The sequence below is a fragment of the Pleurodeles waltl genome, chromosome 6 (genome assembly GCF_031143425.1).
Source record: "Pleurodeles waltl isolate 20211129_DDA chromosome 6, aPleWal1.hap1.20221129, whole genome shotgun sequence".
Classification (NCBI taxonomy): domain Eukaryota; kingdom Metazoa; phylum Chordata; class Amphibia; order Caudata; family Salamandridae; genus Pleurodeles; species Pleurodeles waltl.
The window spans coordinates 378,631,539-378,657,264 of NC_090445.1; the positions used below are offsets into that span (position 1 = coordinate 378,631,539).

Here is a 25,726-nt window from a genome sequence, read left to right on the forward strand (position 1 = left end):
TTTAATTGCCGTTCCTGAAGTGTTGAGATGCTACTAACGTCTGCTCCTTGTTATGGCAGGAGAAGTTTGTGACATCATTAATACTAACTGGCCTTCCCTTAACTTGTCATTTTATCCAGAACGGCTACATTTTCCAACTTGATTTAACACATAATACAGTACATTTTTTAATAATGTACTGGTTTAGCTCCTCAAAGAATTACACACAAAGCACTATCCTTTGAAGTAAGATGGGACATTGATACCCATGTAGTGGCTGAATTGCACAACTGGAACAAGGAAAACTGTGATCGCTCCCGGCTTCCTCGCTTGATTAAATTGTGTGATCCTAGCTATTTACTTGAAATACATCCAGACTTGTAGCCAAATGTATATTTTAACAGGGGCTTGGCCCTCATCTTATAAAGCTGTGCTCTCTAGGTGCATTCTTTCGCAAATACAGGTTGCACTACTAAATACCAACCGCTAGAATATGGGGGAACAAGAATATAAAGGACAGATTATTTAAAGGTAAGTGCATATATGGAAGTATAGATTTACTACTCCTAACTCCACATCTACATACCTCGAAGGTATATGTATTGCGTAGGAACATATATGTGGAGCAAAGTGTAGAAAAACTATACTTACTTGTCAATAGTTTGGATTTTATATTTTGTCCTCGATACTCTGTGCCATTGATATTCTGGTTTCAATAGTAAGGTGATTCTATGTGAAGAAATATACAGATTTTTTGACATGCAAATTAAAGCCCACTCAATGAACTTTTCACAATCAAACTTTAAATCCTATCAATTAAATGGGATTTAAAGTAGAAGAATGTAAAGTTGTAAAGTAGGCTGGCTCACAACTTTGTGAATTTTCCAAACTATGCAAGCTTTGAGCAATGCAAAGCTTTTCAAGTTCTTTTTTTGCTCCTTTTTTTTTTAAATAAGCTGGCCTCAGCTCAGAAAACCTACCTCGCACACCTCTTAACTCTGGTGGTGAATGTCCAGCCTCCACTTTCCAAAATGTTTTGCTGAAAGATGTCCTACCCAATACATTCTTCATCAGGAAATCATCATACCTGGAAGGCCTTAAAGAATAAACCTTACCTCAAATAAATTTAGGAAAATGTATCTGTTTCCTGAAGGGTGAAGTTTCCCAACTCCGAACAACTTTGTAACTGTAGATGTGATTTGACACTAATATAAAATACCCTTACAGAGAATTGAGAAATTAGTGGCAAACAGTGTGTTTTAAACATTTTAGGAATGCAACAATGGTGAAAACTTAATAAAAATTTTAAAATGTTATTTTACAGTGGAAGCTAGAAAGATGTCAAAATGAATTTCAGAAAGGTTTAGATAAAAGACGGATTGTTCAATTACATTTCATCAAAAGCACCAACCAAAACTGCCTGGACTTAAAGCAGTAACACCAGCATCAAGTTGAACCGAGGTCTTTGTTTCTGGCAATGGCTCCGACATTGGCTTCCACCCCTTAAAGATACAGGAAGGTTGTGCGAAAGGTGTTGTACAAATGGAGACCTTTATTGGACATCGATGAGCAAGACAGGTTGGCATGGTAAAGTATAGGTGACTGTGTGAGCCCAGAATGGGTCCATTTGAGCCCTGTGGCCTGGCTGAGGACACTAGCACCAGCATTGCCTCTAATGCTCGGAGTGGTTGTTTTCCAGTTTGCATCTAGGACCTTGCTCTGTTATATTATCTCTGTTTGATGTTACTTGCTTGGTACCTCCCATTTGGATGCCACAGAGTCCTCCACTTCTAGAATTACGGACATTTTCTGCTCTTGCACTTGCAGTAGACTCCTTGCATGGAACCCTCAAGGTGGCACCCTCTATGTGGCGAACATTGCTTGGATGAGCACAGACATTTTTGAATGGTGAACGTAGAAAACATGTAAGCTTGCCATGTGTACTAGAAATGGAAAATATTTTCTTGCAGAGGAAAATCAAGCTTCATATTATGAAAACAGGTAAGAGACTGTCATATTTAAACATGCCACCTTTGTTTGACCACCATGCTTTTCGGTGCTGCCCAGTCCCTGAAGCCTTCCATCGTGGTGTCCTACTGGAACTACAGAAGGTCCCTACCATCATGGAACAAATAAATTAGTGCAGGACAACAGGCTGCATGGATTTGGTTGGTTTTAACTGCTTTAGGCTGGGCAGACAACGACCCGTTGACATTCACCACACTGCTTTCACAGTGCGGAGGACTTCAACAGGTCATCCACAGCACCGGAAAAGAAAGTGTTTCTGGTAAAAACAGCAGAAATATTTTCTTTTCCAAAATCAAAGTCAGGATGCAAGGGAAATGCTTCCCACGAGTCCCAAGTTAGATTTTTTTGTTTTGCTATATTGCACAGCATGCTTGGCGAACTGACGTTACACAGCAAAACAAAAGTGAAAAAGGATCATGCTAATGGAATCTGTGAGGATTCACAAGTGTCCTACCACACAACATTCCTCCTGATAACAGTAATACCCCGCTTCTGTGACTGAGCTATCACCCGTGAAGGGAAAGGGTCCCTAAGACAAAAGGGAAGATCAAGATTTTGTCTTGCAAATTGACCAATTCTAGTGATGTGGGTAGCTGTGGTATTTAGCCCAGGGCTCAGTCGGCACCCAGAGAAACATTGCAGGTCCAGACATTTCTGAAAACATCATAGAGAAATTAATTGATGCAGCACCAGATGTTGCTTCCTCAAGGGCACTTAACAGGTAATGAGTCGCGCCTCACTGGAGAGGGTACTACAGGTATCGAACTGATTGTAAAGCACAATACATACGTTGAACGAGGCCTCCCTCTTCTGGGGATCCCCAGCACATATCATGGAATCCTCTTCAAAGTTCTCTGAGATCTTCTTGCACTCTTCCACTTCCACAACTTTCAGGTTCACTTCCTGCAGTTTGTCTGCAAGCCGCCCGCGTGGTGCCGTTCTCCCCCAGCCTGCTACACTGCATACATCACCCGCCTTTACCTTCTTTTTGGCTGGTGGCAGTGGGATCGGTTTCACAAATTTGTTCAATTTAACTTTGCTCTTCAGCTGCAGTGGAGAAAGAGACAATAGGTCGCTTAAATTTAACAAAAAGATTCTCATGTTATTTTGGCGAGCTGTGAACATAGTGGGCACAATACATGTAATGGCACAAACAGTTATAGTTTTGATATGGAGGGCCTGATTCACAAATTCATTTATACATGGAAGTTCAGCTCACAAGTGCCAATGATTTAATAGTACAGATTCAAACATTTAGCTAACAACCAGTAAATCACTTTATTCCCAGTTAATGCCACACAAGTATGAAGTGAGCGTTCATCTGCCGTAATTCTTCATTTCGGCAGGCGAGTATGCATTCCAGGGTGGGGATACTCTGGAAAGTCTTTGCACATTCACCACCATGTGTTTTTTGTGGTTACTCAAAAACGTTTCTAAGTACATTCAAACTGTACAAGCAATTGGAAATTTACACCAGGGAAGGATGGAGTAAGTTATTTTCTAGGATGGGGACACATAGGAAACTTCCCTGAAATTTAGGTGGTGAAGGGGACGAAATATTTCTAAGTGAAAGTCTGCATGTGCAAAAGTACTTTTAGTAAACATTTAAACATGCATAATTGTACTTTATGTGCCATTATACATCAGTAACTATTTATCTAAAATCAACAGGAACCTCGACCATAAACCACAAGCAACCATCCACCTCTCACCGACCTCCACCACCCAGGACACTCCACTCATGGAGTGCTCCCCGCAGACCAACGAAGAAACAGTGGCTATAAAGGCATCCATGTGCTTGGGGGCCCCAATGGACCCATGTCCCGACCACTTCTTCAACCTAGGGAGACCCATGATAAGCACTGCACTCAAAACCGTCATCAACACCTCTATTGGTAAAGCCATTTTCTGGACACCTGGAAACCTGCTCCTCAAGAAACCGTCCTTGGACCCCAACATTCTAAGCAACTACTTAGCTATTTCCTTCCTAGTCAAAGTCATTGAAAAGGCAATCAATCAACAGCTGTCCTACTACCTTGAATGCTACAAACTCCTGAACAGCTCACAATCTGGTTTCCGAAGCAACCACAGCACCAAGATGGCCCTCATTGTAGCTTCGGATGACATTTGCACCAGACTAGATCAATGCCAGACTGCTGCACTCATTCTCCTCAACGTTTCCACCACTTTCAACACAGTCTCCCACCACAACCTTATCTCCAGACTCAATGAAACCGCAATTCAAGGACCAGCATTCAAGTAGATAGCCTCCTTCCTGACCGTAAGAGCGCAACGGGTCAAGCTCCGTCTGTTCACCTCAGAAGCCTAATGTGCAGAGTCTTGCAAGGATCTTCACTCATTCCCACTCTCTTTACGATATACATGACTCCTCTAGCAAGCACCATTTGGACCTTGTAGGAGGCTGGACTGGCTTGTAGTGAGTACCAAGGGGTACTTGCACCTTGCACCAGGCCCAGTTATCCCTTATTAGTGTATAGGGTGTCTAGCAGCTTAGGCTGATAGATAATGGTAGCTTAGCAGAGCAGCTTAGGCTGAACTAGGAGACGTGTGAAGCTACTACAGCACCACCTAGTGTCATATGCACAATATCATAAGAAAACACAATACACAGTTATACTAAAAATAAAGGTACTTTATTTTTATGACAATATGCCAAAGTATCTTAGAGTGTACCCTCAGTGAGAGGATAGGAAATATACATAAGATATATATACACAATAGCAAAAATATGCAGTATAGTCTTAGAAAACAGTGCAAACAATGTATAGTTACAATAGGATGCAATGGGGAAACATAGGGATAGGGGCAACACAAACCATATCCTCCAAAAGTGGAATGTGAACCACGAATGGACCCCAAACCTATGTGACCTTGTAGAGGGTCGCTGGGACTATTAGAAAATAGTGAGAGTTAGACAAATAACCCCCCCCAAGACCCTGAAAAGTGAGTGCAAAGTGCACTAAAGTTCCCCTAAGGACAAAGAATTCGTGTTAGAGGAATAATGCAGGAAAGACACAAACCAGCAATGCAACAACTGTGGATTTCCAATCTAGGGTACCTGTGGAACAAGGGGACCAAGTCCAAAAGTCACAAGCAAGTCGGAGATGGGCAGATGCCCAGGAAATGCCAGCTGCGGTTGAAAAGAAGCTTCTACTGGACAGAAGAAGCTGAGGTTTCTGCAAGAACGAAAAGGGCTAGAGACTTCCCCTTTGGTGGACGGATCCCTCCCGCCTTGGAGAGTCGTACAGAAGTGTTTTCCCGCCGAAAGGACGCCAACAAGCCTTGCTAGTCGCAAATCGTGCGTTTGGCGTTTTTGGACGCTGCTGGGGCCCAGGAGGGACCAGGAGGTCGCAAATTGGACCTGAAGAGAGAGGGGACGTCGAGCAAGACAAAGAGCCCTCACTGAAGCAGGTAGCACCCGTAGAAGTGCTAGAAACAGGCACTACGAGGATGCGTGAAATGGTGCTCGCCGAAGTTGCACAAAGGAGTCCCACGTCGCCGGAGACCAACTTAGAAAGTCGTGCAATGCAGGTTAGAGTGCCGTGGACCAAGGCTTGGCTGTGCACAAAGGATTTCCGCCGGAAGTGCACAGGGGCCGGAGTAGCTGCAAAAGTCGCGGTTCCCAGCAATGCAGCCCAGCGAGGTGAGGCAAGGACTTACCTCCACCAAACTTGGACTGAAGAGTCACTGGACTGTGGGGGTCACTTGGACAGAGTCGCTGGATTCGAGGGACCTCGCTCGTCGTGCTGAGAGGAGACCCAAGGGACCGGTAATGCAGCTTTTTGGTGCCTGCGGTTGCAGGGGGAAGATTCCGTCGACCCACGGGAGATTTCTTCTGAGCTTCTGGTGCAGAGAGGAGGCAGACTACCCCCACAGCATGCACAAGCAGGAAAATAGTCGAGAAGGCGGCAGGATCAGCGTTACAGAGTTGCAGTAGTCGTCTTTGCTACTATGTTGCAGGTTTGCAGGCTTCCAGCGCGATCAGCAGTCGATTCCTTATCAGAAGGTGAAGAGAGAGATGCAGAGGAACTCGGATGAGCTCTTGCATTCGTTATCTAAAGTTTCCCCAGAGACAGAGACCCTAAATAGCCAGAAAAGAGGGTTTGGCTACCTAGGAGAGAGGATAGGCTAGCAACACCTGAAGGAGCCTATCACAAGGAGTCTCTGACGTCACCTGGTGGCACTGGCCACTCAGAGCAGTCCAGTGTGCCAGCAGCACCTCTGTTTCCAAGATGGCAGAGGTCTGGAGCACACTGGAGGAGCTCTGGACACCTCCCAGGGGAGGTGCAGGTCAGGGGAGTGGTCACTCCCCTTTCCTTTGTCCAGTTTCGCGCCAGAGCAGGGCTAAGGGGTCCCCTGAACCGGTGTAGACTGGCTTATGCAGAATTGGGAACCTCTGTGCCCAACAAAGCATTTCCAGAGGCTGGGGGAGGCTACTCCTCCCCTGCCTTCACACCATTTTCCAAAGGGAGAGGGTGTCACACCCTCTCTCAGAGGAAGTTCTTTGTTCTGCCATCCTGGGCCAGGCCTGGCTGGACCCCAGGAGGGCAGATGCCTGTCTGAGGGGTTGGCAGCAGCAGCAGCTGCAGTGAAACCCCAGGAAGGGCAGTTTGGCAGTACCAGGGTCTGTGCTACAGACCACTGGGATCATGGGATTGTGCCAACTATGCCAGGACATACAACATATATACAGTGAAAAATGGGGGTAACATGCCAGGCAAGATGGTACTTTCCTACACAACCCCCCCCCCCCCCAAACGAAGGACAATAAGACTAGCCATGACCTGATGAGTCTTCATTGTCTAAGTGGAAATATCTGGAGAGTCCATCTGCATTGGAGTGGCTACTCCCAGGTCTATGTTCCACTGTATAGTCCATTCCCTGTAGGGATATGGACCACCTCAACAATTTAGGATTTTCACCTTTCATTTGTTTTAGCCAAAGTAGAGGTTTGTGGTCTGTCTGAACAATGAAGTGAGTGCCAAACAGGTATGGCCTCAACTTCTTCAGAGCCCAGACCACAGCAAAGGCCTCCCTCTCAATGGCAGACCAACGCTTTTCTCTAGGGGTCAACCTCCTACTAATAAAAGCAACAGGTTGATCCTGGCCCTCAGAATTAAGTTGTGATAGGACTGCCCCTACTCCTAATTCAGATGCATCAGTTTGGACATAGAATTTTTTAGAGTAACAAGGGCTTTTCAGGACAGGTGCAGAGCACATGGCCTGCTTCAGCTCCTCAAAAGCTTTCTGACAGTTTGCTGTCCATAATACCTTTTTAGGCATTTTCTTGGATGTGAGGTCATTAAGAGGGGCTGCAATGGAGCCATAGTTCTTAATGAACCTCCTGTAATACCCAGTGAGGCCTAGGAAGGCTCTCACCTGAGTCTGTGTAGTAGGGGGAACCCAATCAATAATTGTTTGGATTTTCCCCTGTAGTGGTGCAATCTGTTCCCCACCAACAAGGTGTCCCAGATAAACCACCTTACCCTGCCCTATCTGGCACTTTGAAGCCTTGATAGTGAGGCCTGCCTTTTGCAGGGCCTCCAAAACTTTCCATGGGTGGACCAGGTGATCATCCCAGCTGGAGCTAAAGACAGCTATATCGTCCAGATATGCTGCACTGAAAGCTTCCAGCCCTTGCAGGACTGTGTTCACCAACCTCTGAAAAGTGGCAGGTGCATTTTTCAAACCAAAAGGCATTACAGTAAACTGGTAATGTCCTCCAATGGTAGAAAATGCAGTCTTAGGTTTAGCATCTTCTGACAATTTGATCTGCCAATACCCTGCAGTCAAATCAAAAGTGCTTAGATACTTGGCAGATGCCAGTGTATCTATGAGCTCATCTGCCCTGGGTATAGGGTGAGCATCAGTTTTGGTTACCAAGTTGAGACCTCTATAGTCTACACAAAACCGCATCTCCTTCTTTCCATCTTTGGAATGGGGTTTTGGTACCAGTACCACAGGAGAAGCCCATGGACTGTCAGAGTGCTCAACCACTCCTAGTTCTAACATTTTCTGGACCTCTTGCTTTATGCAGTCCCTGACATGGTCAGGCTGCCTATAGATCTTACTTTTGACAGGTAAACTGTCTCCAGTATCTATAGTGTGCTCACACCAAGAAGTGGTACCTGGCACAGTAGAGAAGAGTTCAGAGAATTGATCAGGAGATTTATGCAATTATCTTTCTGCTCAGCAGTAAGACAATCAGCCAAAACTACACCTTCCACAAGAGCATCTTGATCTGTGGAAGAGAAGAGATCAGGTAGAGGATCACTGTCTTCTTCCTGTCCCTCATCTGTTGCCATGAGCAGGGTGAGATCAGCCCTGTCATAGTAGGGTTTCAGGCGATTGACATGGAGCACCCTAAGGGGACTCCTGGCAGTGCCTAAGTCAACTAAATAGGTGACTTCTCCCTTCTTTTCAACAATTGTGTGGGGACCACTCCATTTATCTTGGAGTGCTCTTGGGGCCACAGGCTCCAAGACCCACACTTTCTGCCCTGGTTGGTACTGAACCAAAACAGCCTTCTGATCATGCCATTGCTTCTGGAGCTCTTGGCTGGCCTGAATGTTTTTACTGGCCTTTTTCATGTACTCAGCCATCCTTGATCTGAGGCCAAGTACATAATCCACAATATCCTGCTTAGGAGCTTTTAAAGGTTGTTCCCAACCCTCCTTTACAAGTGTGAGTGGACCCCTAACAGGGTGTCCAAAAAGAAGTTCAAAGGGGCTGAAGCCCACTCCTTTCTGGGGTACCTCCCTGTAGGCAAAAAGGAGGCATGGTAGAAGGATATCCCATCTCCTGCGGAGTTTTTCAGGGAGACCCATAATCATGCCTTTGAGAGTTTTATTAAATCTCTCCACCAGTCCATTTGTTTGTGGATGATAGGGTGTTGTGAACTTGTACGTTACACCACACTCCTTCCACATGGCCTTTAAGTATGCAGACATGAAATTGCTTCCCCTGTCTGATACTACTTCCTTTGGGAAGCCCACCGTGGAAAATATTCCCAGGAGGGCCTTTGCCACTGCAGGTGCTGTAGTGGTCCTTAAAGGAATAGCTTCAGGATATCTTGTGGCATGGTCCACTACCACTAAGATAAACCTATTGCCTGAAGCAGTAGGAGGGTCAAGGGGGCCAACTATGTCAACCCCTACCCTTTCAAAGGGAACCCCAACCACAGGCAGTGGGATAAGGGGTGCCTTTGGGGTGCCACCTGTCTTGCCACTGGCTTGACAGGTTTCACAGGACTTACAAAATTCCTTTGTGTCCTCAGACATCCTAGGCCAATGAAACAGGGGAACAAGCCTGTCCCAAGTTTTCATTTGTCCTAGATGCCCAGCTAAGGGAATGTCATGTGCCAGTGTTAGGAGGAACTTTCTGTACTCCTGAGGAATCACTAATCTCCTGGCAGCTCCAGGTTTAGGATCCCTATGCTCAGTGTACAAGAGGTTGTCCTCCCAGTAAACTCTGTGAGAGTCACTGACATCCCCATTAGCCTGTTTGACAGCTTGCTGTCTGAGACCCTCTAATGTGGGACAGGTTTGCTGTGCCACACTCAGCTCCTCTCTGGTAGGCCCCCCTTCACCCAAAAGCTCAGCAGTGTCTGCTTCCAGCTCCTCTGGTGTAGGTTCTGCACAGGGAGGGAATTCTTCTTCCTCAGAAGTAGAATCCACTGTAGAGGGAGGGATAGTAGGAAGTGGTTTGCTTCTACTAGCCCTAGCTTTAGGGAGCACTTGGTCCATTGTTCCAGGATCCAAGCTTCCCTGTCCTTTTTGCCTTTTGGCCTGAGCCCTTGTCAAAGCAAAAATATGCCCTGGGATGCCCAGCATTGCTGCATGGGCCTCCAACTCCACATCTGACCAAGCTGATGTCTCCAAATCATTCCCTAATAGACAGTCTACAGGTAAATCTGAAGCTACCACAACTTTCTTTGGACCAGTAACCCCCCCCCAGTTGAGATTAACATCAGCCATGGGGTGGCTAAGTGTGTTGTTGTGAGCATCGGTTACTTAGTACTGGTGACCAAGTAGGTGTTGTTCAGGGTGGACCAGTTTCTCTATGACCATAGTCACACTGGCACCAGTGTCCCTGTAGGCCTGAACCTCAACACCATTTATTAGGGGTAGCTGCTTGTACTTATCCATATTAAGGGGACAAGCAACTAAGGTGGCTAAATCAATAGCCCCCTCAGAGACTAACACAGCCTCTGTGGCCTCCCTAACAAGGCCAACCCCAACTAAATTACCAAAAGTGAGCCCAGCTACTCCCTTGGATTGGCTATTAGTAGGTTTGCTCCCACCACCACTGCTATTAGTAGGGACACTAGGTGTAGCAGTAGGGGTTGTAGTGGTAGGAGCAGTGGTGCCTTTCTTTGGACAACTGGGATCTGTTGTCCAATGGCCTTTTATCTTACATAAATAGCACCATGGTTTCTTTTCCTTGTTCTGATTAAAAGAGGATTTGGACCCACCACCCCCACCAGAGTGTTTTTGTGGGCCTGATGAAGACTCATTTTTAGATTTGTCCCCACCCTTGTCTGAAGACTTACCATCCTTCTTTTTGTTGCCATCTTTGTCACCCCCTTTATGAACTTTTCTGTTCACTCTTGTTCTGACCCATTTGTCTGCCTTCTTTCCCAATTCTTGGGGAGAGGTCAGATCAGAGTCCACCAAGTACTGGTGCAACAAATCAGACACACAATTATTAAGAATATGCTCTCTCAGGATTAAGTTATACAGGCTGTCATAATCAGTAACTTTTCTGCCATGTTACCACCCCTCCAAGGCCTTCACTGAATGGTCAATGAAATCAACCCAGTCTTGTGAAGACTCCTTTTTGGTCTCTCTGAACTTTATCCTGTACTGTTCAGTGGTTAAGCCATAACCATCCAGGAGTGCATTCTTAAGAACTTGGAAATTATTAGCATCATTTTCTTTCACAGTAAGGAGCCTATCCCTACCTTTTCCACTAAATGATAGCCATAGGATAGCAGCCCACTGCCTTTGAGGGACATCCTGTACAACACAGGCCCTCTCAAGTGCAGCAAACCACTTGTTAATGTCATCCCCCTCCTTATAAGGGGGAACTATCTTGTGCAGATTCCTGGAATCATGCTCTTTTGCAGGATGACTATGGGGAATACTGCTGCTGCCACCATGGGTTTCTAAACCCAACTTCTGTCTTTCCTTCTCTAGTTCAAAAGACTGTCTATCCAAATCCAGCTGTTGCTTTTTAAGCTTCAGTCTGGTTTGTTCCACCCTCAACTTATTGAGTTCCCTCTCTAACATTCTGTCATCAGGGTTGGTGGGAGGGACATTCCTAGATACAGAGGTATGATGGGAATGAACAGAAGGAGACCTGTCCCTTACAGAAGCCACCCTAACAGCTTGGCTAACAGAAACATTACTACCAGTATGGTGAGAATAAATGCTTTTGCTATGATGTGAGACAACACTATTTGTATGGTGTGGCTCATCATCATTACCAACTATGCTAGACTGTCTAGTAATGGGCAGGCTAGGAAGTTTCTTTCCTGAATCTTTTCCTGGGGGAGTCCCTGAATCAGATTGGGAACTATTAGGTACTTTTTCAACAGATGAGGCACCTATGGCCTTATCCTGTTCTCTAAGCATGTTAAGTAACAGTTCCAAGGAAGGATTCTTCCCTACACTCAAACCTCTCTCTATACAGAGACTCCTTGCTCTTTTCCAGCTAAGGTTGTCATATGCAAGTCTGGACGGATCAACATTTTGGCCTGTGCCAGACATTTTTAGAGAGAGTTAAAGTGATAGTAAAAGATAAAAAGTTTGTCAGAGCTTTTAGAAAGACAGAGAAAAAAACTTTTAAAACTTTTTAGAACTTTTTAGAAAGTTAGAAGTACTTTTCAGCACTTAGAAAAGAGTGAAAAGAGGAAATGCAAAACTTTTTGGCTATGTGTATATACACTGACCTTGTTTTGTATATTTTTCTCTTATGAAAAGTACAATGACAAGAGTGGTAAGTAGTCCCAAAGCACTTATCCCACCACTGCACAACCAATGTAGGAGGCTGGACTGGCTTGTAGTGAGTACCAAGGGGGACTTGCACCTTGCACCAGGCCCAGTTATCCCTTATTAGTGTATAGGGTGTCTAGCAGCTTAGGCTGATAGATAATGGTAGCTTAGCAGAGCAGCTTAGGCTGAACTAGGAGACGTCTGAAGCTACTACAGTACCACCTAGTGTCATATGCACAATATCATAAGAAAACACAATACACAGTTATACTAAAAATAAAGGTACTTTATTTTTATGACAATATGCCAAAGTATCTTAGAGTGTACCCTCAGTGAGAGGATAGGAAATATACACAAGATATATATACACAATAGCAAAAATATGCAGTATAGTCTTAGAAAACAGTGCAAACAATGTATAGTTACAATAGGATGCAATGGGGAAACATAGGGATAGGGGCAACACAAACCATATCCTCCAAAAGTGGAATGTGAACCACGAATGGACCCCAAACCTATGTGACCTTGTAGAGGGTCGCTGGGACTATTAGAAAATAGTGAGAGTTAGAAAAATAACCCTCCCCAAGACCCTGAAAAGTGAGTGCAAAGTGCACTAAAGTTCCCCTAAGGACAAAGAAGTCGTGTTAGAGGAATAATGCAGGAAAGACACAAACCAGCAATGCAACAACTGTGGATTTCCAATCTAGGGTACCTGTGGAACAAGGGGACCAAGTCCAAAAGTCACAAGCAAGTCGGAGATGGGCAGATGCCCAGGAAATGCCAGCTGCGGGTGCAAAGAAGCTTCTACTGGACAGAAGAAGCTGAGGTTTCTGCAGCAACGAAAAGGGCTAGAGACTTCCCCTTTGGTGGACGGATCCCTCTCGCCTTGGAGAGTCGTGCAGAAGTGTTTTCCCACCGAAAGGACGCCAACAAGCCTTGCTAGTCGGAAATCGTGCGTTTGGCGTTTTTGGACGCTGCTGGGGCCCAGGAGGGACCAGGAGGTCGCAAATTGGACCTGAAGAGAGAGGGGACGTCGAGCAAGACAAAGAGCCCTCACTGAAGCAGGTAGCACCCGGAGAAGTGCCAGAAACAGGCACTATGAGGATGCGTGAAACGGTGCTCACCGAAGTTGCACAAAGGAGTCCCACGTCGCCGGAGACCAACTTAGAAAGTCGTGCAATGCAGGTTAGAGTGCCGTGGACCAAGGCTTGGCTGTGCACAAAGGATTTCCGCCGGAAGTGCACAGGGGCCGGAGTAGCTGCAAAAGTCGCGGTTCCCAGCAATGCAGCCCAGCGAGGTGAGGCAAGGACTTACCTCCACCAAACTTGGACTGAAGAGTCACTGGACTGTGGGGGTCACTTGGACAGAGTCGCTGGATTCGAGGGACCTCGCTTGTCGTGCTGAGAGGAGACCCAAGGGACCGGTAATGCAGCTTTTTGGTGCCTGCGGTTGCAGGGGGAAGATTCCGTCGACCCACGGGAGATTTCTTCGGAGCTTCTGGTGCAGAGAGGAGGCAGACTACCCCCACAGCATGCACAAGCAGAACAAGTCAAGAAGGCGGCAGGATCAGCGTTACAGAGTTGCAGTAGTCGTCTTTACTACTATGTTGCAGGTTTGCAGGCTTCCAGCGCGGTCAGCAGTCGATTCCTTATCAGAAGGTGAAGAGAGAGATGCAGAGGAACTCGGATGAGCTCTTGCATTCGTTATCTAAAGTTTCCCCAGAGACAGAGACCCTAAATAGCCAGAAAAGAGGGTTTGGCTACCTAGGAGAGAGGATAGGCTAGCAACACCTGAAGGAGCCTATCACAAGGAGTCTCTGACGTCACCTGGTGGCACTGGCCACTCAGAGCAGTCCAGTGTGCCAGCAGCACCTCTGTTTCCAAGATGGCAGAGGTCTGGAGCACACTGGAGGAGCTCTGGACACCTCCCAGGGGAGGTGCAGGTCAGGGGAGTGGTCACTCCCCTTTCCTTTGTCCAGTTTCGCGCCAGAGCAGGGCTAAGGGGTCCCCTGAACCGGTGTAGACTGGCTTATGCAGAATTGGGCACCTCTGTGCCCAACAAAGCATTTCCAGAGGCTGGGGGAGGCTACTCCTCCCCTGCCTTCACACCATTTTCCAAAGGGAGAGGGTGTCACACCCTCTCTCAGAGGAAGTTCTTTGTTCTGCCATCCTGGGCCAGGCCTGGCTGGACCCCAGGAGGGCAGATGCCTGTCTGAGGGGTTGGCAGCAGCAGCAGCTGCAGTGAAACCCCAGGAAGGGCAGTTTGGCAGTACCAGGGTCTGTGCTACAGACCACTGGGATCATGGGATTGTGCCAACTATGCCAGGATGGCATAAAGGGGGCAATTCCATGATCATAGACATGTTACATGGCCATATTCGGAGTTACCATTGTGAAGCTACATATAGGTAGTGACCTATTTGTAGTGCACGCGTGTAATGGTGTCCCCGCACTCACAAAGTTCAGGGAATTGGCTCTGAACAATGTGGGGGCACCTTGGCTAGTGCCAGGGTGCCCTCACACTAAGTAACTTTGCACCTAACCTTTACCAGGTAAAGGTTAGACATATAGGTGACTTATAAGTTACTTAAGTGCAGTGTAAAATGGCTGTGAAATAACGTGAACGTTATTTCACTCAGGCTGCAGTGGCAGGCCTGTGTAAGAATTGTCAGAGCTCCCTATGGGTGGCAAAAGAAATGCTGCAGCCCATAGGGATCTCCTGGAACCCCAATACTCTGGGTACCTCAGTACCATATACTAGGGAATTATAAGGGTGTTCCAGTAAGCCAATGTAAATTGGTAAAAATGGTCACTAGCCTGTTAGTGACAATTTGGAAAGAAATGAGAGAGCATAACCACTGAGGTTCTGATTAGCAGAGCCTCAGTGAGACAGTTAGTCACTACACAGGTAACACATTCAGGCACACTTATGAGCACTGGGGCCCTGGGTTACCAGGGTCCCAGTGACACATACAACTAAAACAACATATATACAGTGAAAAATGGGGGTAACATGCCAGGCAAGATGGTACTTTCCTACAGACCTACTGACTCAAGATTATGTCTTACGCCGATGACACCCAACTCATCTTATTGGTCACTCAGAAGACACCAACACCACCAAAAGTAACTTCGAAATGTGCTTGACCAAAGTGGTCAGCTGGATGAAAGGTAACTACCTCAAACTCAATGCGGACAAGACGGAAGTGCTGCTATTCAGCAACAAAAGCTCACACCTGGACTCCAACTGGTGGTCCACAGAACTAGGCCCTACCTCCAGACCCTCCGACCATACCAGAAACCTGGGCATCATCTTGGACACCAACCTCACAATGAGACATCAAATCAACGCAATCACATCCTTCAGCTTTCATATCCTCTGCATGCTCAGAAAAATCATCAAATGGCTCACTCCAGGCACCAGAAAGACCGTCATACAGGCCCTCATCACGAGCAGACTGAACTGCGCAACAATCTCTATTACAGCATATCTACACACCTGCTACACAAGCTGCAAACAATCCAAAACATCACCGCCAGATTAGTACTCAACCTCCCTCGTCACACACATATCACACCTCACCTCCAAGAACTACACTGGCTCCCCATTCAGAAACTTTGCCTGTTCGAGATGCTCACCCACGCCTACAAGGCATTATACAACATGGGTTCCAACTCCCTCAACTACCACCTGCACTTCCATCCACCAACCAGGAACCTCGCTCTGCATCACTTGTGCTCACCCCGGGTCCATAGAAGCAAGACAGGAGGCAGGGCGTTCTCTTACTTGGCAGCCAAATCCTGGAATGACCTCCCCCAGCACATCAGGGCAGCCATGTCACTTATAAAGTTCTGGAAGAAACTGAAAACCTGGCTCTTCATCTGAACCTATATGCAGAGCCTGCACCTACTCAGGGCTTGAAGACTCTCACGGGTGATTAGTCGCGCTCTACAAATCCAGGTTACATTACATTACAAGGAGTCTTACTCCAAGTAACAGGTCGCATACAGACAGAGAATGACTATCATTGGAGGTGTTTGGGGGCTCTTTTCTACCATTCAAGGTGGTCTGGCGTCATTGCCTGTCTGTTTTAAACCTGTTGAGCACTTCATCCCAGTGATCTGATATTGGCTTTGAACGGAGGCCCATACGTTCTTCTCTGAAGCATCCTAGCCTCTAGATCTGGCCAATACAGCACATCGCTTCCTTTTGGACCATCTGTGCATATCTAGTAGACTGACCTTGATCGCCCCTTATTCTCTTTTCCCTACTACGCTTCTATGTCAACGACAACTGCCCGCCAGTAGCCGATCAGCAATGGGTAATCCCACATTATATGCAGTTGGTTGGCTTTGACATTCCCACACCTGGGGCACATTACTGGGGTGATGGAATAGATCTGACTCAACTTGTGAGGTGTTAGATAAACTCAGTGCTGTTTATTGAATTGAATATGCCCAAAATGGGCATTTCGAGAAACTATTCCAGGATATTTGAGTGCCCTCTGCCAGTCTTTGTTATTAAATACACAACCAACCTCATCTTCCCATTTTTCCATCAAGGGCTGCAGTGATACCTGTGTGCATTGCTTTGTTAAGCCAGGACACTGTCCTCTAACTTCCACCCACTATAGAGCGCCTGGATCAGGGCATGTGTCGGGGTTCCTCAGTGCTTATGTAAAGCTGTCGTCTGAGAGTATGTAGCATCTGTTTGACTTGGCCCTTGTTGCGTGCTTGTGCTCTCTCCTTTAAACATGGCAAAATTGGCATACACCAATTTGGCACATTTATTTTACTTGTAAGTCCCTTGTAGTGTCCATTGTAATTTACCCAGTGCTGTAAATTAAATACTACTAGTGGGCCTGCAGCAATGGTTGTTCCATCCTTTTAAACATGTTTCAGGCCTGCTATTGCAGCCTATGTGTGCAGTATAGACTGCAATTTCGACATGGAAAAATAAACCCTTTACCAGGCCCAAACCTTCCTTTTTAATACATATAAGTCATACCTAGGGTAGGCCCTAAATAGCATGGAGGGCAGGGTGCAGTATATTAAAAAGGTAGGACATGTACATTTAGGTATTACATGTCCTAGTAGTGAAAACCGCCTAAATTCATTTTTCACACCTGCAAGGCCTACCTTGCCCTTTGGATAACATTAGAGTTACTTTTTTCATTTAACCCCTTCGCTGCCAGGCCTTTTCCCCCTCCTGTGCCAGGCCTTTTTTTGCCTATTTGGGGCAGTTCGCGCTTAGGCCCTCATAACTTTTTGTCCACATAAGCTAACCAAGCCAAATTTGCGTCCTTTTTTTCCAACATCCTAGGGATTCTAAAGGTACCCAGACTTTGTGGGTTCCCCTGAAGGAGGCCAAGAAATTGGCCAAAAGACAGTGAAAATTTCGTTTTTTTCAAAAAAATTGGAAAAAGGGGCTGCAGAAGAAGGCTTGTGGTTTTTCCCCTGAAAATGGCATCAACAAAGGGTTTGCGGTGCTAAACTCAGCAGCTTCCCAGCTTTCAGGAACAGGCAGACTTGAATCCGAAAACCCAATTTTTCAACACAATTTTGGCATTTTACTGGGGCATACCCCATTTGTGCAATTTTTTGTGCTTTCAGCCTCCTTCCAGTCAGTGACCGGAATGGTCATGAAACCAATGCTGGATCCCAGAAACCTAAACATTTCTGAAAAGTAGACAAAATTCTGAATTCAGCAAGGGGTCATTTGTGTAGATCCTACAAGGGTTTCCTACAGAAAATAACAGCTGAAAAAGAAAAATATTGAAATTGAGTTGAAAAAAACATCAATTTTTCTCTACTTTTTACTCTGTAACTTTTCCCTGCAATGTCAGATTATCGAAAGCAATATACCGTTACATCTGCTGGACTCCTCTGGTTGCGGGGATATATAGGGTTTGTAGGTTCATCAAGAACCCGAGGAACCCAGAGCCAATAAATGAGCTGCACCCTGCAGTGCGTTTTCATTCTATACCGGGTATACAGTAATTCATTTGCTGAAATATAAGGAGTAAAAAATAGCTATCAAGAAAACCTTTGCATTTTCAAAAAGGGCACAAGATAAGGTGTTGAGGAGCAGTGGTTATTTGCACATCTCTGAATTCCGGGGTGACCATAGTAGCACGTGAATTACATGGAATTTCTCAAATAGATGTCTTTTTTACACACACCCCTATATTTGGAAGGAATAAATGTAGAGAAAGACAAGGGGCAATAACACTTGTTTTGCTATTCTATGTTCCCCCAAGTCTCCCGATAAAAATGATACCTCACTTGTTTGGGTAGGCCTAGCGCCCGCGACAGGATATGCCCCAAAACACAACGTGGACACATCACAGAAAACAGAGCTGTTTTTAGCAAAGTGACTACCTGTAGATTTTGGCCTCTAGCTCAGCCGCCACCTAGGGAAACCTACCAAACCTGTGCATTTCTGAAAACTAGAGACCTAGGGGAATCCAAGGAGGGGTGACTTGTGTGGCTCGGACCAGGTTCTGTTACCCAGAATCCTTTGCAAACCTCAAAATTTGGCTAAAAAAACACATGTTCCTCACATTTCTGTGGCAGAAAGTTCTGGAATCTGAGAGGAGCGACAAATTTCCTTCCACCCAGCATTCCCCCACGTCTCCCGATAAAAATGATACCTCACTTGTGTGGGTAGGCCTAGCGCCCGCGACAGGATATGCCCCAAAACACAACCTGGACACATCACAGAAAACAGAGCTGTTTTTAGCAAAGTGACTACCTGTAGATTTTGGCCTCTAGCTCAGCCGCCACCTAGGGAAACCTAACAAACCTGTGCATTTCTGAAAACTAGAGACCTAGGGGAATCCAAGGAGGGGTGACTTGTGTGGCTCGGACCAGGTTCGGTTAAACAGAATCCTTTGCAAACCTCAAAATTTGGCTAAAAAAACACATGTTCCTCACATTTCTGTGGCAGAAAGTTCTGGAATCTGAGAGGAGCCACAAATTTCCTTCCACCTAGCGTTCCCCCACGTCTCCCGATAAAAATGATACCTCACTTGTGTGGGTAGGCCTAGCGCCCGCAACAGGATATGCCCCAAAACACAACGTGGACATATCACAGAAAACAGAGCTGTTTTTAGCAAAGTGACTACCTGTAGATTTTGGCCTCTAGCTCAGCCGCCACCTAGGGAAACCTACCAAACCTGTGCATTTCTGAAAACTAGAGACCTAGGGGGATCCAAGGAGGGGTGACTTGCGGGGCTCGGACCAGGTTCTGTTACCCAGAATCCTTTGCAAACCTCAAAATTTGGCTAAAAAAACACATGTTCCTCACATTTCTGTGGCAGAAAGTTCTGGAATCTGAGAGGAGCCACAAATTTCCTTCCACCCAGCGTTCCCCCACGTCTCCCGATAAAAATTATACCTCACTTGTGTGGGTAGGCCTAGCGCCCGCGACAGGATATGCCCCAAAACACAACGTGGACATATCACAGAAAACAGAGCTGTTTTTAGCAAAGTGACTACCTGTAGATTTTGGCCTCTAGCTCAGCCGCCACCTAGGGAAACCTACCAAACCTATGCATTTCTGAAAACTAGAGACCTAGGGGAATCCAAGGAGGGGTGACTTGTGTGGCTCGGACCAGGTTCTGTTACCCAGAATCCTTTGCAAACCTCAATATTTGGCTAAAAAAACACATGTTCCTCACATTTCTGTGGCAGAAAGTTCTGGAATCTGAGAGGAGCCACAAATTTCCTTCCACCCAGCGTTCCCCCACGTCTCCCGATAAAAATGATACCTCACTTGTGTGGGTAGGCCTAGCGCCCGCGACAGGATATGCCCCAAAACACAACGTGGACATATCACAGAAAACAGAGCTGTTTTTAGCAAAGTGACTACCTGTAGATTTTGGCCTCTAGCTCAGCCGCCACCTAGGGAAACCTACCAAACCTGTGCATTTCTGAAAACTAGAGACCTAGGGGAATCCAAGGAGGGGTGACTTGCGGGGCTCGGACCAGGTTCTGTTACCCAGAATCCTTTGCAAACCTCAAAATTTGGCTAAAAAAACACATGTCCCTCACATTTCTGTGGCAGAAAGTTCTGGAATCTGAGAGGAGCTACAAATTTCCTTCCACCCAGCGTTCCCCCAAGTCTCCCGATAAAAATGATACCTCACTTGCGTGGGTAGGCCTAGCGCCGGCGACAGGAAACACCCCAAAGCGCAACGTGGACACATCCTAAATTTTGGAAAAAAACAGAGGTGTTTTTTGCGAAGTGCCTACCTGTAGATTTTGGCCTCTAGCTCAGCCGGCACCTAGGGAAACCTACCAAACCTGTGCATTTCTGAAAACTAGAGACCTAGGGGAATCCAAGGAGGGGTGACTTGCGGGGCTCGGACCAGGTTCTGTTACCCAGAATCCTTTGCAAACCTCAAAATTTGGCTAAAAAAACACATGTCCCTCACATTTCTGTGGCAGAAAGTTCTGGAATCTGAGAGGAGCTACAAATTTCCTTCCACCCAGCGTTCCCCCAAGTCTCCCGATAAAAATTATACCTCACTTGCGTGGGTAGGCCTAGCGCCGGCGACAGGAAACACCCCAAAGCGCAATGTGGACACATCCTAAATTTTGGAAAAAAACAGAGGTGTTTTTTGCGAAGTGCCTACCTGTAGATTTTGGCCTCTAGCTTAGCCGGCACCTAGGGAAACCTACCAAACCTGTGCATTTCTGAAAACTAGAGACCTAGGGGAATCCAAGGAGGGGTGACTTGCGGGGCTCGGACCAGGTTCTGTTACCCAGAATCCTTTGCAAACCTCAAAATTTGGCTAAAAATACACATGTTACTCACATTTCTGTGGCAGAAAGTTCTGGAATCTGAGAGGAGCCACAAATTTCCTTCTACCCAGCGTTCCCCCAAGTCTCCCGATAAAAATGATACCTCACTTGTGTGGGTAGGACTAGCGCCCACGAAAGGAAAGGGCCCAAAACACAACGTGGACACATCACATTTTTTTATAAAAAGCAGTGCCTACCTGTGGATTTTGGCCTGTAGCTCAGCCGACACCTGAGGAAACCTAGCAAACCAGTGCATTTTTGAAAACTAGAAACCCAGGGGAATCCAAAATGGGGTGACTTGCGGGGCTCTGACCAGGTTATGTTACCCAGAATCCTTTGCAAACATAAAAATTTGGCCCAAAAAACACTTTTTCCTCTCATTTCGGTGACAGAAAGTTCTGGAATCTAAGAGGAGCCACAAATTTCCTTCCACCCAGCGTTCCCCTAAGTCTCTCGATAAAAATGGTACATCACTTCTGTGGGTAGGCCTAGCGCCCACAAAAGGAAATGGCCCAAAACACAACGTGGACACAACATATTTTTTCACAGAAAACAGAGGTGTTTTTTGCAAGGTGCCTACCTGTGGTGTTTGGCCTGTAGCTCAGCCGGCCCCAGGGGGGGGGGGGCAGAAATGCCCTAAAATAAATTTGCCCCCCCAAACCCCCCCCCCCCCCCCGGGAGCGACCCTTGCCTACGGGGTCGCTCCCCCTGCGTGACATTGGCGCCAAAAAACAAATCCCCGGTGCCTAGTGGTTTCTGCCCCCTTGGGGGCAGATTGACCTAAAATTGGCCCATCTGCCCCCAGGGGGGCAGAAATGGTCTAAATACAATTTGCCCCCCCAGGGGAGCGACCCTTGCCTGATGGGTCGCTCCCCATCTCTAAAAAAAGAAACAACAAAAAATAAAAACACAAAAAAAAAATTGCCTTGGCGCCTAGAGTGTTCTGCCCCCCCCCCCCCGGGGGCAGTTCGGCCTAATAATAGGCCGATCTGTCCCCCGGGGGGGCAGAAATGGCCTAAAATAAATTTGCCCCCCCAACCCCCACCCCCCCCGCCCCGGGAGCGACCCTTGCCTACGGGGTCGCTCCCCCTGCGTGACATTGGCGCCAAAAAACAAATCCCCGGTGCCTAGTGGTTTCTGCCCCCTTGGGGGCAGATTGACCTAAAATCGGCCAATCTGCCCCCAGGGGGGGCAGAAATGGCCTAAAATAAATTGCCCTCCCCCCCAGGGAGCGACCCTTGCCTAAGGGGTCGCTCCCTTTGCGTGAAATTCACGCAAAGAAAAAACTCCCTGGTGTCTAGTGGTTTCTACCCCCCTTGGGGGCAGATTGGCCTCATCAAAATAGGCCAATCTGCCCCCAAGGGGGGCAGAAATGGGCAAAATATAATTTTCCCCCAAGGGGAGCGACCCTTGCCTAAGGGGTCGCTCCCCACCAAAAAAAAAAAAAAATGAAACAAAAAAAAAAAAAATGGTCCCTGGTGCCTAGAGGTTTCTGCCCCCAGGGGGGGCAGAAAAGGCCTTCCCGAAAATATGCCCCCCCTGGGAGCGACCCTTGCCCAAGTGGTCGCTCCCTTTTGTCAATAACAATAAAAAAATAAAAAAATCCCTGGTGTCTATTGGTTTCTACCCCCCTTGGGGGCAGATTGGCCTCATCAAAATAGGCCAATCTGCCCCCAAGGGGGGCAGAAATGGCCAAAATATAATTTTCCCCCAAGGGGAGCGACCCTTGCCTAAGGGGTCGCTCCCCACCTCAATAAAAAAAAAAGAAAAAAAAAAAAAATTGTGCCTGGTGCCTAGAGGTTTCTGCCCCCCCTGGGGGCAGAAAAGGCCTAATAAGGCCGATCTGCCCCCAGGGGGGGCAGAAAAGGCTTTTTCAAAAAAATGCCCCCCCTGGGAGCGACCCTTGCCCAAGGGGTCGCTCCCTTTTGTCAATTTCAATTTAAAAAAAAAAATCCCTGGTGTCTAGTGGGGTTTCAAAAGCCGGATTGCAAGCAATCCGGCTTTTGAAACCCTCGGAGGGACTTCAAAGGGAAGGAAATACTTTTCCTTCCCTTTGAAGCCCCTCCGGGCCTCCCAAGTGATTGAAAAAGAAATGCTTTTGCATTTCTTTTTCAATCGCGCTGGAAGCAGAGCTTCCAGCGCGACGAGGGAGGCCCCTGTGACACATCAGCGCGCGCGCCCGCGCTGACGTCACAGGGGGGGGTGGGGGGGGTCGGGGGTGGAAGGGGAAGGTCTTCCCATTCCATCCCCGACTTGGGGGGGAAGGGGGGTGCACGGGGGGCGCGCTAGCGCGCCCCCAAGTTCCCCTGTGCCATGGACGAGATGATCTCGTCCAAGGCACAGGGGAACTGTAGCCTTGGACGAGATCATCTCGTCCAAGGCACAGAAGCGGTTAATAAGCTGTAACATCCGATTGGGAACTGGTAGACAGGTCAGGCTTGGTGTGTCCCACTCTGCTGGACTGCTGCTCTGCAGGACTGTTGCCCTGCTGTGCTGACCTGCTGCCATGCTTTCTCTTGTCTGTCTGAGTGGGATTGGACCTGCATCTTTGAACCCAGGACCCCAGAGTGACACCAAGAACTAGTAGTCCTGTCTCCTGGTCAGAAGCCTCAAGGACATAACAGGCTTCCAACACCCTTGACCCCAGCACATGGACTCTGCTATCCGTGAGTCCCACCCTCCCAAAGGGTGCCACACCAGTCAGTATCTTAGGAAATGAGCCTGAAGATGCTCTGCCAGTCCATCTGTGGATCCAGCAGAACCAACTCATCACTCCTGCAGAGTGGTGCACCTCTTATGCAAAATCGGCACATTGCCTCTGGCACTCAACATATCACTCTCAGAACTGACTCATCGCCTCTGCCGCATCGACTTCCCCCACAGGCCATCGGAGCTGACGCATCCCCACAGGGACTTTACCTCGGCCAATGCAACCCATGGGAACCACTACTGTCTCCACGCAAAGACATCACCTTGCATTTCACAGCTCCCTGGAACCATTTAAGTGCGACGCACCTCCTCTCACGGACCCCTCATCGCTTTTACTGTGTGACACTTCCTCAACATGGGATAGTGGAACTCACCACAACCAGGATTAAGGTACTGGGTTCAGCGGGCCTAAGGGGGTCCCTGCATCTGGCCTGTGCTCCATTGCAGTCAGCTTCAACTTGTGACTTTGTCTCGGTCCGACATGACCAAATAAACACAGTTGGCAATTCGGTGCTTTTTGTCACTATTTTCCCTGAAATCTTTAAGCTTACATATCTCCAGTTTTACTGATTGGAATTTTGTCATTTTGATCCTGATTTATTTATAAAAAACATTTACTCTTTTTTTTAAATGGAGTGGGATTTTCCTTGTGTGGTGTTTTCACTTTATTCCTGCTAGAAGTGCTGCATAAATACTTAACACAATGCCTCTAAGTTAAGCCTGATTGCTGTGTCCCAAGCTACCAGAGGGTTGAGAACAGGTTAATTTGGGGTTGCTTGTGGCTTCATCCTGCGAAGGGATGTGGCTTCACCCCCACAACCAGTAACCCAATTTCTAATAGTACCCTCATCTTCCCACTTGTCCATCAACGGCTGCAGTGATGACCGTGTGCATTCCACTATGGCTTTGTTAAGCCACATCACTATGGCCTGCACCTGATAGCAGGCTAGACCAAAATGACACGTAGGCCCACAGGGACTGTACAGCCCCACCAATGTTCACATCAATCATATCATCTTTCTCGTGGTATAGGTGTATGCTCAGGTAGCAAAAGGTGAGTGGACCCCAGCATATTGCTTTTTCTGGTGGATACATTAACTACCTATGGATTCCTCACTAAAAGAATTCTCCCCTCGCGCCAGCTTCAACGGAAATTTTCTTCTAGCTCTGCACGTCGACGATGACGTCACAATTGCCCGACTCCACGCAAAGCCGTATGACGTCATCCAGGCAATAAGAAGCCCTCGTTGACGTGCAGATGTCAGTTATCACCATTTTTTTACGTGCCTTAGAGGCGAACAGGTGAACATTGACCTTGAAGAGAATATAATCACATCAAATGAAGTGAAAATGCAACATTTATTACAATAAAAATAAAAATAAACTAACAGCAATAACTGTTCCATATGAAACCAAATATGTCAGTCAAGTTCAATCATGTGTACTTGAATTATCAAAACCAGAGAAAGAAACACATATATACATGCTATAACTATATACATGAACCAAGCATATATATATATATATATATATATATATATATATATATATATATAAGACAACAGTGCTCACCCACGGATTTCGTGGCAGGACCAATCAGGCAACGGGGAGGTGGGTGGGACCGTGAGGAATCCACAGGTAGTTAATGTATCCACCAGAAAAAGCGTTACCGAAGGTAAGTCACTTATTCTTCTGATGGATACACCTACCTGTGGATTCCTCACTAAAAGAATAGAGTCCCAAAGCAGTACTACCTCTGGAGGTGGGTGCCTGAATGGTCAAACCAAGAAATCCTGCAGCACTGAGCGTGCAAAATGGCCATCCCTCCTAACCTCAGAATCCAAACAATAATGTTTGACAAAAGTATGAAGGGATGCCCAAGTTGCCGCCTTGCTGATACCCACCGCTCCAATTGAAGCACACACCCTCCCACCCCCTCCGATTCATACACAAACACCCCCACCCCCTCCTGATTCAAGCACACACCCCCACTCCCTCCGATTCATACACAAACACCCCCACCCCCTCCTGATTCCAGCACACCGACTGCTCCAATTGAAGCACACGCCCCCATCCCCTCCAGATTTAAGAACACCTCCCTCCCCGCATACACGCACACAGATACCCACACTCACCACACATACTCCCATTCACCTACACTTCCATACACGCATCCACTCACACTCA

At 47.0% G+C, this 25,726-nt stretch overlaps 1 protein-coding gene across 1 annotated transcript in view; it reads right to left on the reverse strand.

The window, feature by feature from the left end:
- LOC138299767 (granzyme B(G,H)-like) overlaps positions 1–25,726 on the reverse strand; it is a 118,417-nt gene that overhangs the window by 33,542 nt on the left and 59,149 nt on the right. Inside the window, exon 4 of the mRNA XM_069238307.1 lies at positions 2,797–3,054. Within this exon, the coding sequence (XP_069094408.1) occupies positions 2,797–3,054 (258 nt within the window). The remainder of the gene's footprint in view (positions 1–2,796; positions 3,055–25,726) is intronic.